General features: G+C 40.5%; 1 protein-coding gene across 1 annotated transcript; it reads left to right on the top strand.

The window, feature by feature from the left end:
- Positions 1-1,218: 1,218 nt before the first annotated feature.
- On the top strand, positions 1,219-11,831 carry LOC306848944 (GATA-binding factor 2-like). Its single transcript, XM_079383735.1, has 6 exons — positions 1,219-1,246; positions 1,801-2,026; positions 3,179-3,643; positions 4,788-4,933; positions 8,920-9,045; positions 10,563-11,831. Exons 2-6 carry the CDS (start codon positions 1,816-1,818, stop codon positions 10,848-10,850), a joined length of 1,236 nt encoding a protein of 411 aa, XP_079239861.1. The 5' UTR covers positions 1,219-1,246; positions 1,801-1,815; the 3' UTR covers positions 10,851-11,831.
- Positions 11,832-15,545: the final 3,714 nt, after the last annotated feature.

Consider the following 15,545-nt stretch of genomic DNA (forward strand, 5'->3'; position numbering starts at 1 on the left):
GTGCGTAAAGCAGTTCTGTCCTTTGTTTTATAGCTTAGATTATTTACTTAATCACTGAATTACTTTTTTAAATTTCACTTACTTACTTTAACCACTAACTCAGTCATAGCGGTGAATGATTTCACACAACCTCAAAGGTGGAGGCAAATAGTGTAACTTCAGTGAATCTTCAATTAACATAGATATGATATTGCAGTTAGGGCACATAAACTCCAAACAAGGTCTGTTTGTTCTGTTGTAGTCTGTTAAAAATGTCATACTTTACATTTTTAGCTGAATGACAGACACAGCATCATTCACCGCTCTAATTTCCCTTCTGACTGAGTGAACAATAGGAAAGAAAACGGTACGCTTTGATTAACAAATGACTTCCACAGCCCTGCTCTGTGTGCATGTGGTCAGGCTGGATGTCTTTAGAATGATTGCAGCATTTCTCTATTTGCATTAGTGCGATCTGCTCAACTGGCCTCTTGTGTTACATATTAAGCTGCGCTTTGCATCTTTTATTGGCTCCACTTTCCCTTTTGTTCCATCAGTGGTTTAGCTTTTATCAAGATTTTTTTACTTTGGTTATAAATTATAGAATTTATAGCAAGTTTAGTTAAAGGGATAGTTCACACCCAAATAAATACTGTCGTTATTTGCTCATTTTCATGTTGTTCCATACCTGTATGATTTTCTGCTTTGTGAAAGTCCGTGGGGTCCAAAGTTGATTGTATCCCAACTTCCTTCAAAATATCTTCTTTGTGCTCCACAAAAGAATGTTGAAATTTGGAAAGGCAGGAGAGTGAGAAAATGATGGCAGAATTAATTTTCATTTTTTAAGTTAAATTTTTTTTATATTGTATCTTACATTATACATATACATATATATATATATATATATATAAAGCTAGTACTTGAGAATGTACTCAAATGTATATTTGATTCAACTTCCACATATAAACTTTTCTGTGTGTTTTAGCAGATCTGAGTATTTGATTTTGGTTATTGTAGCTTTGCATATTTGTAATTCTCATTTGCAATGCAGACTGATGTGGGATATTTCCAGACTTTTTTGTGCTCATGAGGCACCACGTTTGCTGAAGCTGACCTGTCTTTGGCTCCGCCCACTGTCCCCACATGTCTAACCTCAATCACCTACAATGCCAGAGCACAGAAACCTTCACACATAAAGTTCTGACCCACCAGCGGCACTCATCTTCATCGCAGACACCTGTCCTGAAGACTGAAGAGATAAGCTCAGGTATGCCACTTTACAATCAGATCTACATTATCATATCTACAGCTGCATTAGCAAAGCAAACAATGCAAGTGATGCGTAGCCTGTTTTTAGAGTAATTTGATTCTAAATATCATTTCTGTTAAATGGACAGGCGAGACTTTCATTGCTGTTGTGATTTGTCATGCACTTCAAATAGTATCACTTATTTTAAGATAAGTGTGAAAAATAGAAAGGTTTGTTTGATATGTGAAAGTATGGGTTTTGTAAGAATATGGTTTGAAATGTAAATATGGTCTTTCATGTATACATATAATAAATGTTATTGCGATTGATTTCCAAACATATATAGAATGTTTTTCTGAAATGTATTTCTATGTGGTCTCTTACAACTTTTTATTGAAGATATTCTATTGCAGTTATTGAAACAAATAATAGTTGAGACTAACACACTCAGTGCAAAAAAAAAAAGTAATTGCACACAATTTAACATGCTACTTCAGAATATATATATATATATATGTGTGTGTGTGTGTGTGTGTGTGTGTATAAATTTCCTTTTTCACACCATACAAAAGGAGTTCCTGACAGACATGGAGACCTCCGTTGAACAGGCTCGTTGGGTTTCCTCCTCCATGATATCATCAGAGGTGATGCCCTCTTACCCAACTGACTCCAGCTATATGGTCCACACTGAAGAGGGTTCGATGTTCCCCTGCACTGATGCTGATCACAGCGGCCTGCCCTCTTTGTTCAGCAGCCCAGTCCATGGCCATCCATCTGGAGCTTTTCAAAACAGCCCAGGTACAGGACACAGCACACAGCACACTGTATTATGGCAGTATCACATGGTACTTTGATACATACTACCTACGATTCACCTATCATTCATCCAATCTCGATGAGTTTTTTTTTTTGTTTAAAAATGTTTTTGAAAGAAGTCTCTAAGGCTGTGTTTATTTGATCAAAAATACAGTAAAAACAGTAATATTGTGAAATATGATTTCAGTTTAAAAATCACAATTTTCTGTTTGAATGTATATTTAAAATATAATTTATTCCTGTGATGCAAAGCTGAATTTTCAGCATCATTACTCCAGTCTTCAGTGTCACATGATCCTTCAGAAATCATTCTAATATGCTGATTTGCTGTTTAACAATAATTTTTTTATTATTATGAATGTTGAAAACAGTTGTACTACTTCATATTTTTGTGAAGGCTAACTTTTTTCAGGATTGTTTGATGAATAGAACGTTTTATTTAACATTAATTTATTTAAAATACAGATCTTTTGTAACATTATAATTGTCTTGACTGTAATTTTTGATCAATTTAATGCATTCTTCATGGATAGAAGTATTAATTTCTCTAAAAACATCTTACTGACCCCAGGCTTTTGAATAGAAGTGTAGACTGCACTGTGGTACTAAACAATTACCACATTCATATCATAAACTATTACATTTTCATGATACTATAAGAACAATGCCATAGTATTAACATGTACAAAATGTACTGTGCTGTCCTATGAAGAAAAAAGCCTATAAATAATAAAACAGTACAGAGAAATTATATGTAAGCCAAAGTTTCAAGCCATAAGGTGAGTGAAACTAAAAATGTTTACACATTTAGTTGTACTTCAGTATTTAAAAGGTAATTTACAATACATTACAGTAATTTTGATGCACCTGGATGTTAAGCCAAAAATCTGTATCTTAAAACTTGGTTTTGAAGTTCTTTGACATCTTCAGCAATGGTTATATTTCAAATGTACGGCTAAAGGCTGTGTTTTTCCTTTCACAAGGAGAAATGACCCTAGCTGTGACCAGTTACACTAAAAAGAATCTTGTTGGCTGTTTTATGGAAAAGTTGAAAAAAAAAAAAAAAGTGATTCATTTGTATCCAGAAACTTGATTTAGTTCCTTCCCTTGAGCTTTTCTTCCTCTCTCCCACAGTATTTCCCGTTTACTCCTCTCCAATCCTCGGAAACCTGTCCTGGCTGGAAAGTTCTAACAGCCCCGCTCTAACCAACCTCTTCCCATCATCCCCATCATCCTGGCACAGCAGTGCGTTTTCTAAGACCTTCTCATCATCCTTCCACGGCTCCACGGCCCTCTCCTCTGCCAGACCACCTCGTTCGGCCCTTCACTCCCCTATCCAGCACCAAAAAGAGAGCTTCGGTGTGCAGGAGAGCATGAAAGGAGAGAGGCTGAGTCCTGCTGGAGGTGGGGAGGAGTTTGGTGGTGTGTTTTCCCCCTCAGTGAGCGACGTGTATGCGCAGACACACTCTTTAAAAACACACTCACTGCCCCACTACAGTCCCTACGGGAGCTTCACGCAGGACTACAACAGTTCGCTTCTCTACACACCCTCGTCCTTCTCACCCAAATTATGCAGCAAGATGAAATTCTCTCCTTTAGGTGAGGAAGCATCATAACAGGCAGATCATGTGGGTTGGTGCTGGAGTTGTGGGTAAAAACACTGCAAAAAAGCAATTTTCTTATTCTTTGTTTTTGTCTTGTTTCCCAGTACAAATATCTAAACATTCTTAAATCAAGATAAATCAAAATTACTTAATGTATTAAGTTTTGTTTTCTGATAAAATTAGCCAAATGAACTGGGTTTTTGCTTTTAGATATTTGTACAAGAAAAAAAAAAAAATATATATATATATATATTTTCGGCAGTGAAGTTAAACAGTTCTAGAGTCAAAAACAACACAATATTACCATACTAACATTTATAATAATTAAATAATATTAATAATAATAATAAAAAAACTCAAAAATGTGAAGTCATGTTAATTTAAAATGACTCAAATCTGGTTTTACCTTTATAATATACTGACAACCGCCATAATAATACAGGTGGTGAAGAGAAAGCTACAAAATCAAAGTTCATCACAAGTAGCTTTTCCACAAGCTGAGGTAAATACTAACACACATGACACTAAAATAATGCAATCAACATTAACTAACATAAGATGTAGCATACAACCCTAATGTACATAACTGGCAATAAAAACTAAGATGAATGAATCAATGAAAAACCATCAAGAGTGACCTTTACAGTTTTTAACTGTAAACTACAAGATGACATTCTTTTCACTTCCAAAAATTGTACATTTAACAGTACATTTTTTTTACTGTAAAATTACATGAAAAGTCCCTTTAGATACAGTTTCACAGTATAGAATAAGGGAACATATTGTTAACCAACAGGTTTTTACCCTGGTACTTTACTGCCAAAATTGCGATGATTTTTTACAGAGTACATTTTTAAAGTTGAATATTCTTCAGTGGCTCTTTGCAGTACCTTTGGTTCAGCAGCTATGTGGTTCTTTGATTTTACTCTGAAGGTTCTTCAGATCAGCACTTGGGTTTCTGAAATGTATAAAAATCACCAGCACATAAAGGGTTTTCTAAAAAACTAAAGAATAAAAATTCTCATAGGACATCAGTCAGTAAACATTCTAATTGAAATTTTTAAGAGTGCATGTATTTCTGCTAAAGTTGGGTGATGACGTGCAATGTAAACATTATTTCTGATCTTTTGTGGTGACAGAGCCGCGTGAGTGTGTGAACTGTGGGGCCACTGCAACCCCTCTGTGGCGGCGTGATGGAACGGGACATTACCTCTGCAATGCCTGCGGACTGTACCACAAGATGAACGGACAGAACAGACCCCTCATCCGGCCCAAAAAGAGACTGGTACACCTCTCCCATACTCAATATACTGATAAAAGAACAAACTTTAAAAAAAGGCTGCAATGCATTTATTTGATCAAAAATACTATAAAACTGTGAAATGTTATTACAATTTAATATAACTAATTTGTTTGAAAATTATTTTAAATTGTAATTTATAATTTACAATTTATAGCCTTCATTGTCACATGACCCTGCAGAAATCATTCTAATATGCTGATTTGCCGCTACTGATATGTTGAAAACAGTTGCGCTGCTTAATTTTTTTGTGGAAAACGTGATACATTTGGATTCTTTGATGAATAGAAAGTTCAAAAGAACAGCATATATTTCAAATATATTAACATTTTGCAGCATTATAAATGTCTTTGTTTTTGATCAGTTTAAAATGTCCTTGCTGAATAAAAGTATTAATTTCCCCAAACTTTTGAACACTACTGTATATATGTGTCAGCAGATAGACACAGAGGTAAGTGCAATACAATCAACAGGTTTATTGAGTAGTAGCAGAGGGGGGTGAGATGAGCAGAATGTCCAGGTAAGCAGGCGGGGAATGGGAATGTCTCTAGGGGGTTATCTGAGTGTGAATGTCCATTTTCCTTTTCCAGGGGATCCGGAGGTAACAGTGGAGCATGGAGACGGTGGAGAGCAGGGATAGGAACACTATAACTGGTAAGTAGACAAAAGGTAAGTCACTGAGTCAATACACTTTCTATGGTCCCTGAATAGAAAGTTTTCAGGATTGCTGGTGAGACCCTGAATTTCCTCAGCTGTCGCAGATGGTACAGTCTTTGCCTGGCTTTCTTAACCTGTGTTTGGATGTGTGTAGTCCAAGTCAGTTTCTCAGAGATGTTTACACCGAGGTACTTGAAGCTACTCACCCTCTCCACAGGGGTCCTACTGATCATAAGAGAAGTGTAGGGCTGCTGCTGTCTCTTCCTAAAGTCCATGATCAGCTCTTTAGTTTTGCTCACATTCAGAGAGAGACAGTTGTCCTGGCACCATGATGTGAGTCTCTCTACCTCATCCAAGTATGCGGTCTCATCGTTGTTGGAGATGAGGCCCAGAACCACAGTATCATCAGCGAATTTGATAATAGATGTGGAGCTGTGAGAGGACACGCAATCATGCGTGTAGAGAGAGTAGAGCAGGGAACTCAGGACACAGCCCTGTGGGGCTCCTACGTTCAGGGTGATGGAGTTTGAGGTGAACTGGCCAACTTTCACCACTTGAGGTCTGCCGATGAGGAAGTCTTGAATCCAGTCAGAGAGTGAGGAATTTAGGCCGAGGTCTGTGAGTTTAGAAGCTAGCTTGATGGGGACTATAGTGTTGAAAGCTGAGCTATAGTCAATGAATAGCAGCCTTACATAATTCCCATTGTTGCTGTCCAAGTGTGTGAGGGAAGAGTGGAGGACGTGAGAGATGGCATCGTCTGTAGATCTGTTTGGGCGATAGGCAAACTGAAGAGGGTCCAAAGTATCAGGTATGGAGGTGCAAATGTGGCTCTTTACAAGTCTCTCAAAAACCTTCATGACTATAGATGTGAGTGCAACTGGGCAATAGTCATTCAGGCAAGAGGGTTTATTGTTCTTAGGCACAGGGATTATTACGGATTTTTTAAATGAGGTGGGAACCACGGAGGTAGCAAGGGACTCATTAAAGATAGACGTGAACAAAGACGTGAGCTGATCAGCGCAGGACCTCAGAACACGGCCGGTTATCCCATCAGGTCCGGCTGCTTTCCTGGCGTTCACTTTCTTTAGTATCCTCCGAACCTCATCCTCTGACACGGTGATTACAGTATCATCGCTGCTCTGCCTGCTGCTTCCTGACGCGCTGGTCGGCAGAGACACGCTGCCGCCACTGCAATCAAAGCGGCCGAAGAAGATGTTTAACTCGTCGGCCAGCAACGGATCTGCTCTCACCTCCGCGGAGGATTCGTTTCCAAAGGCACAGATGGTCCTCAGTCTCTGCCACATCCGCCGAGAGTCAATGAGCTGGAAATGAGACTCAATTCTCTCTCTGTATCTGTGTTTAGCGGCTCTTACTGCGCGTCGGAAAGCATAGCACGATGCTTTGTACTCTCTCATATTCCCGGTCAGAAGAGCCTCATTGTAAGCGGCAGTGCGTGTGTTAACCGCAGCACGGATTGTACTGTCCACCCACGGTTTCTGGTTGGAGAATGTCCTTATCGTTATTGTTTCTGTAGCTTGCTCGGTTAGCGTGTTTACAAAGCTTAATGCTACATCCGTGAACTCGTTGACGTCAGAAGAACTCGCCCGGAACATGTCCCAGTCGACGTCATCAAGAGCCGCCTGCAGCATAGCTTCTGAGTGGGAGGACCAGCGCGTCACTACTCTCTGCACCGGAGGATCCTGAACGAGCCTTTGTTTGTATTCCGGTGTGAGAAAAATGCCGGCATGGTCCGATTTACCAAAAGCCGGAAGTGAGCGGGCTTTGTAGGCATTCTTGAACTGAGTGTAGCAATGATCCAGTGTGTTTGGTCCTCTAGTTGGACAGGATACATGTTGGTGAAAGTTCGGCATGACCCATCTGAGGTTAGCTTTGTTAAAGTCCCCCGCGATGATAAAGGCAGCGTCAGGATGTTTGTTAATGTAGCCGCTGAGCACATCGTGAAGTTTAGACAAAGCCAAGCCGGTGTCTGCCTGTGGTGGAATGTACACAGCAGTAACAGTGGTTCGTTAAGTAGGCCCGGAGATATCTCCCAATCTCCTGAATCTTCCGCTCAGTCTGGCCGTTAGTCTGGGGGTGATACCCTTAGGAGAGACTGACGGTCACATCGAGGAGTTTGAAGAATGCCTTCCAGACACGGGAGACAAACTGTGGCCCACGGTTGGAGACGACATCTTCCGGGATGCCGAAGGTGCAGAAGAGATTATGGAAGAGGGCCTCTGCTGTTTCGAGGGCTGTGGGTAAACCCCGGAGGGGAATTAACTTGCAGGCTTTGGAGAATCTGTCAACTGCAATGAGTATGCAGGTATAACCTTCTGGCTTGGGGAGATCTGTGACGAAGTTGTCTCCGACGTGGGACCAGGGGCAATGTGGAATGGGTAATGGGACTAATTTTCTGGCGGGTAAGTGATGTGGAGTCTTGGAGATGGCGCAGACTGAGCATCCACGAATGTACTGGGTGACATCCCGGGCCACCAGTACTGAGTTTGGAGGAGCGAGAGAGTACGCTGGCTGCCTGGGTCCAGAGCCTGGGGAAGCATGCAGGGAGCCCAGAAAGGAAGTCCTCAAGGAGGTGGGCACGTAGGTTCTGCCCTCTGGGCCTCCCAGCGGAGCTGGTTCGGTGATGGAGGTGATGCGGATCTGTTCATCCAGGGCCTACCGGATGGGGCTCAAAAGGATAGCTGGAGGGAGTATGGGTTCAGGTGTGGAGGGTTCGTCAGGGTATGGATACGTGAGAGGGAATCTGCCTTGACATTCTTATCTCAGGGTCGATACGTGATGAAAACTGGAACCGGGTGAAGAAGAGGGCCCAGCAAGCCTGCCGGGGGTTTAACCTCTTAGCACTTCAGAGATATTCCAGGTTTTTGTGGTCAGTGATGACTGTAAAGGGGTGTTGAGCTCCCTCCAGCCAGTGTCTCCATTCCTCCAGCACCAGTTTAATGGCGAGCAGCTCCCGATTTCTAATATCGTAGTTCCGCTCCGCTGGGGAAAGCTTCCTGGAGAAGTAAGCACAAGGGTGGAGTCGGGGATGGGATAGGAACACTGGAGCAACTGGTAAGTAGACAAAAGGTAAGTGGGTCAGGTTAGTCAACATGGAATGTTTAAGACCAGACAGTGAGTGAACGGGAGGAGTGCAGGTATATAGTGCTGCTGATTAGTAATGACAGGTGGCGGTCATCAGAAATCAGGGGATTGGGATCTAGTGAGTGTCGTTGGTGGAGACTGCTGTGACTGTGGTGACTCTCTGACAATATGATCTATAGACTTTCTACAATATGATATTTCTCTTTCTGTAGGTCATCAGTAAGCGAACAGGAACTCTGTGTGCGAACTGTCAGACCAGTACCACCACGCTGTGGAGACGCAATGCCAGCGGAGAGCCTGTGTGTAACGCTTGTGGACTCTATTTCAAGCTTCACAATGTGAGCAACTTCACTCATTTCACATAACTTTTTTAACGTAAAACGTAAAAATTGTATTCGGTTAATTTTGTAAATGCTGATGAGCGTCATTTAAAAGGAGTCATATGATGCTATTGTGTATTTGGTGTAACAGAATATGTTAATATGTTGACATGCTTTAATGTTCAAAAAACACATTATTTTTCAAATACTGTACATTATCGTAGTTCCTCTATGCCTCGTCTCTCTCAAACGCGTTGTTTTCTACAATGCGTCGTTTTCTAGTTGTACCATCAGTTCAAGCCCGAGAGGGGAACAGAGTCGCGTGACAGACACCGTGATGAAGCTTGTATGTATTTGCAGTACACAAGCCGCGTTTAAGACGATTTCTGACGGGCTGTACACTCTGCTGTGATGTGACCCTGTTCCCCTCACTCACACACACACTCACACTCACACACACACACACGATGCGTTATGCGCAAAACTCCGCATTTGAACAGTCAATAGCAAATACTTAAACTAATAACAAAACATACTTACAGTCGCTGATTCAGAAGCACCAGGTTGTCATAGCAAAGTGGGAATAGACCCTTTTTTTTTTTTTTTAGAAATAGCCTTCATGCACAGCCAGCCTTGTACTCTACTAGGGTCACGAATCTGTCGTCCATAAAATGCGTTGTACAAATTTGAACATTTGGGTTGTGCTGTTCTGTTGTAAACAAATCTTAACAATGATTCCTAATTGCATCTACTTTCGGAAGGACAAATAAAGTGCTTTTGCGTTCGCACAGAAACACACAGTGTCTCCCTGACATGGCTGCATCAACACTACTGCGGTTACTGAAACCACACCTTCTTTCTTTGCGTGAACATTTGGGCGGCATTACGCAAATATTTCCACATTGTGACGTAGACATGTAGGGGCGTGTTTGAATGAGGCGTATTAGCCCGGTCTGGATCAGGCTTCTCGTTTAGACAGAATAGATCCTTTTGTGGGAGACTTTGAGCTTTGTAACTCTGCAGATCGTATACGTGCACCACCAGCTACACTAAAGAAAAAGAAAACAAGAAATCGCATCATATGACCCCTTTAATGTAAGAAGTTGTGTCACTCAAAACTTCACTCATTTCACACAAATTTTTTACTAAAACATATAAATCGTATTCGGTTAATTTAGTAAAAGCTGATGAGCGTCATTTTAATGTAAAAAGTTGTCACTCAAAACTTAGCACTGCAAGAGTGGGAATTGTGGCATGCAAACTGCACCCAGCACTACATTTTTGTTACCTGTTACCTGATTTGCATGAATTCGTTGTATGAATTGCGTGCAAAAAAAAAAAAAAACATAGTAAATTTCTTCTTGTAACATTTCAAGACATTTCGACATATCCAACGTCAACTTCTGATGAACACAACACCGTAAGGGAGTTTTTCAACCAGTTTTTCATTATTCATGCAATTCCATTTGGCCAGAAATTACACACAGCAGCTTTAACTGTAGTTCTGTGTCTAATACTTTGATCCTTCTCATCAGGTGAACAGACCGCTGACTATGAAGAAGGAAGGCATTCAGACACGTAACCGTAAAGTGTCCAGCAAGATCAGGAAAGGGAAAAGGTTTAGCGCCACAGAGGAGAATATGTATCTTTCAAAGAATCCTGCATTTGATCAGCATTTCGACTTGTATTCTCAGAGTCCGGGAGCTCTGGGCTTCTACAGCCACTCTTCCCATTCACTGCCGCCCACTGCTGCCTTCCACAGCCACGCCAGCCTGCCCTACCCATACCACCCACCAGCTGCCATCTTACCCAGCGTGGTGTGACGGAAACTGGACAGAAGACCGAGTTCATGGAAAGCTGGAAAAAGTTGTACAAAACACTCACAACTCCCCAAACATGTGTTCAGATATTCAGCAAAAACATACTTGAAAGCTTAACCAATGCGGATGCATGAAAAAAACATGTTGCCCTAAAAATATTTGGATGCTTAAGACACACATAGCTGAATGTCAATGCATTGTATACAAAACATAAAATCACGTGCATTTATTTTAAAGAAAAAAAAGAACAAACACACTTTTCAAGTTTGTTTGATTTGTACAGCTTGAAAGATGACAAATATTGCAACACTTTTTTTGAAGCATTAGTGTAGCATGTCCATAGTTATAAAACTACATAAAAGTTTTGACAAAAGTTAGGGGTCAGTAACATATATTTTTAAAGAAATTCAAGATTTTATTCAGCAAGGACGCATTTCGTTGCTCAAAAGCGGTAAAGACATTTATAAATAAAAACTGTTCTTTTGAACTATTCAAAACTAACTATAAGAAGAATCCTGAAAATATGTAAAAATATAAAGCAACAAAACTGTTTCAACATTGATAATAATAAGAAATCTTTCTTGAGCACCAAATCAGATTAGAATGATTTCTGAAGAATTAAGTGACACTGAAGACTAGAGTAACGATCCTTAAAATTCAGCTTTTCATCACGGAAATAAATTACAATATATTCAAATAGAAAGCTGTTATTTTAAAAAGTAATAATATTTCACATTATTACTGTTTTTACTGTATTTCTGATCAAATATATGCAGCCTTGGTGAGCATAAGAGACTACTTTCAAAAACCAACCCCAAACTTTCAAATGGTAGTGTATATATAGACTACCTTTATTTTAATTTTTTTTGTTTGTAATGATTTTTTTTTACTTTAACACTTTTCTTTGTGGAATTTGTAAGCTGTTTTTAAAGTGCTGTATAGAAAATGAATGCGGTTTACAAATAAACATTTATATAAAACATTTTTCTTTTTGCATTTACTGTAAATCTTGACAATAGATACAAGAGGAGTGTGAAGACTCGCTTGAACACCCTTTGAATTCAAATGGTCTCTATATCAAAGTGGCGAGGCTTCTTAACATAACTGCATCGTCACAGACGTTTGATATTGTGGTTGTGGTTTTTCTATGGCTCCATTGTGAGCTCTTCAGCCTGCATGAATTAGCTTGAAGTGGGAGTTCGACAGTTATGATGCGCCATGACAGCACATATGTAAATCTAGCACTTTCCTTTGCACTCTGGAGAAGGTCAAGTGTTGCTCCAAAATCATAGGAGATCAGTCCTGTCAAAATTCATAAATCATATGAGCTGTTTCACTGCCAGTTAGTTCAGACAGGAGAAACATTTCTTCAACAGTATTTGCTTATGATGGGAGACGCATCATCCATGATCTATCATCTTCAACAGTCTGAAATACATTGTAGTTTAGTTTTGCAAATCACAGGCAAATAATTTTAATGGTATGCATTAAAAAGAAGTTATAAATTGATTTGCATTTTAATGTGACAAATAAGTATTTGATCCCTTTGCAAAACATGACTTAGTATTTGGTGGCAAAAAAACTCTTCACTCATTCACAGAGGTCAGACGTTTCTTGTAGTTGGCCACCAGGTTTGCACACATCTCAGCAGGGATTTTGTCCCACTCCTCTTTGCAGATCCTCTCAAAGTCATTAAGGTTTCGAGGCTGACGTTTGGCAACTCGAATCCTTCAGCTCCCTCCGCAGATTTTCTATGGGATTAAGGTCTGGAGACTGGCTAGGCCACTCCAGGACCTTAATGTGCTTCTTCTTGAGCCACTCCTTTGTTGCTTTGGCCGTATGTTTTGAGTCATTGTCATGCTGGAATATCCATCCACGACCCATTTTCAATGCCCTGGCCCTGACGGTACATGGCCCTGTCCCTTTGATGCGGTGCAGTTGTCCTGTCCCCTTAGCAGAAAAACACCCCCAAAGCATAATGTTTCCACCTCCATGTTTGACGGTGGGGATGGTGTTCTTGGGGTCTTAGGCAGTATTCCTCTTCCTCCAAACACGGCGATTTGAGTTGAGGCCAAAGAGCTGGATTTTGGTCTCATCTGACTACAACACTTTCACCCACCCTGCTAAAAAACAATAGAAGCCCAAAAGAAACCATCACAGAAATTCCAATGGTTTCGATTAAAATACCATTAAGAACCATTAGCTTTTTCCAGTAAAACCATTACAAAATTCCTTTTTGTAGTGTGTTTTGGGCATTTTTCCAATAGGATTTAACATCCCACTAATAGAATCCATCACATATCAGTAGACACCATTATAGTTTCCATTAAAACCAATACAATTCCCATCATAACCATTAAATCCATTAGATGTTCTATTGTGTTTTGGGCAGGGTTCTATAGTTTTTTTCAGGAGGGCAGTTCTCTTCTGAATCATTGGCAAGCTTCAGACGGGTCTGTACATGTGCTTTCTTGAGCAGGGGGATCTTGCGGGTGCTGCAGGATTTCAGTCCTTCACGGTATAGTGTGTTACCAATTGTTTTCTTGGTGACTATGATCCCAGCTGCCTTGAGATAATTTACAAGATCCTCCCGTGTAGTTCTGGGCTGATTCCTCACCGTTCTCATGATCATTGAAACTCCACGAGGTGAGATCTTGCTTGGAGCCCCAGACCGAGGGAGATTGACAGTTATTTTGTGTTTCTTCCATTTGCGATTAATCACACCAGCTGTTGTCACCTTCTCACCAAGCTGCTTGGCGATGGTCTTGTAGCCCATTCCAGCCTTGTGTAGGTCTACAATCTTGTCCCTGACATCCTTGGACAGCTCTTTGGTTTTGGCCATGGTGGAGAGTTTGGAATCTGACTGATTGCTTCTGTGTCGTTTATACAGGTAACAAACTGATATTAGAAGCTGTCCCTTTAAGAGAGTGCTCCTAATCTCAGCTCCTTACCTGTATAAAAGACACCTGGGAGCCAGAAATCTTGATGATTGATAGGGGAGCAAATACTTATTTGACTCATTAAAATGCAAATCAATTTATAACTTTTTTGAAATGCTTTTTTCTAGATTTTTTTGTTGTTATTCTGTCTCTCACTGTTCAAATAAACCTAGCATTAAAATTATAGACTGATCATTTCTTTGTCAGTAGGCAAACGTACAAAATCAGCTGGGGATAAAAAATAAGCCCCCCCCCCCCACTGTGTGTGTGTGTGTGTGTGTGTGTATATACAGGGTGTTGCTATGCTGCTTCTAAGGTGTTCTGAGTGTTATTAAGGTGTTATGTGGCTAAGTCAAAAATCATAACTCTTTCCAAGCTGTTATGGCAGACATCACCTTTAGCGTCCAGAAAGGTCACCCAAACTCTCATGTGCACTACAATCCCAGCATCTCTGAGTCAGCAAATTGGCTTTATTGTGTGCATTATTCTATGCCGGTCTGGGAAAAGGCCTCAGCGCTGTGGAATATGGGTTTCTGTGTGAGCTGAGCTCTTGTTGGCGATGATATCTCAGATAGCCCCCCTCGCCTCTCCTCCATCTGTTTCCATCTCTCATGGTTGACCACATAGCTCTGCTCCCCTGGTTTCTAGTGGAGCCTCATTGTGCAACGCAGGCAGCTTCTGGTTTTCCGGACTCTATAAAAAAAAAGTGCAAAAGGCAAAGGGAGATGCACAGAGAGAGGCTGCAAGCAATGGCATGGGCGTTTTTTTTTTTCAAGCCTGGTGCACGAGGCACATCGTTGGCTTTTTTCTGTCATGGGCTTCCTCCATTAAGGGTGAAGCCCTTGTTATCTGGTGGAGTCGGCACCATAGCGAGGGGGAAATGCTACTGAATGACTGGGAGAGATTAGCAACCACAGGACAGGTCCAGCCGACACGTACAGGCCCGAACGTTAGTGCTCACGCTCGCAACCTCTTTTCCATTCTCGTAACAGACTGACAAACACAAGAGGGGCTTAAATGGGGGTTTTTAGTCAAACGATCACATCTTTCCATCAGATCTGCGCAGGTTTCAGGGCCAGATCCCCCTCGAGAAGGCTTTTCAGAGTCAAATCGATAGAGGCGATGTCTCAGTATGCCGAATAAACGGCTTGTGTGTGTAAAAATGTTGATCGCATCGCAAACTGGCTGATCTGTTTGGCATTAAATGTTTAAGAAATAGAAGAGAAGTTAAAAAAAAAAGTTCCAGCAGGTAGGATTTATTTGATGGCCTCCACCAAGAGTCAACATTTTGCTGTTTGACCTCATTGACCCCGTAAAAGCATCTTCTTCCACTGACAGCCATTCAGATGTATATTCTGATGAAATATTCTATTGTAGTTGCTTTATTAGTGTCTGGTTGTTTTTCAGAGCTACGTTGACAGAACATGACTACAATTTAAATTAATAAATGATTAATAATAGATTTAAATAATCTATCTCTCATGCAAATTAATATGCTCAAAAGATGTAAATGATTTTTTTCCCCACTCACTGATTTTACTGAAGAACATGCAGTTCTCAAAAATTCTGTAATTACAAAATGAATCATGGTTACTTCATTTAATATATAAAAAAATCCCAGTTTCTGTTCTACACAAAGCAGCTATGACATAATTACATCAAAAATACCGAAAATATCTAAGCCCATCTTTTCGATGTCCCAAATATGATATTCCTTGAGCGAGGAACCATCACCTTAACATGTAAAATAAAGCTATAT

The sequence above is a fragment of the Barbus barbus genome, assembly GCF_936440315.1.
Source record: "Barbus barbus genome assembly, chromosome: 29".
In the NCBI taxonomy this organism is placed as follows: Eukaryota; Metazoa; Chordata; class Actinopteri; order Cypriniformes; family Cyprinidae; genus Barbus; species Barbus barbus.

Excerpts from the sequence above, each read along its gene's own strand:
- LOC306848944 (XM_079383735.1), top strand. The coding sequence starts at position 1,816 with ATGGAGACCTCCGTTGAACAGGCTCGTTGGGTTTCCTCCTCCATGATA. Across the intron at positions 3,644-4,787 it reads GATGAAATTCTCTCCTTTAG|AGCCGCGTGAGTGTGTGAAC; the intron begins GTGAGGAAGCAT and ends TTGTGGTGACAG. Across the intron at positions 4,934-8,919 it reads TCCGGCCCAAAAAGAGACTG|GTCATCAGTAAGCGAACAGG; the intron begins GTACACCTCTCC and ends CTCTTTCTGTAG.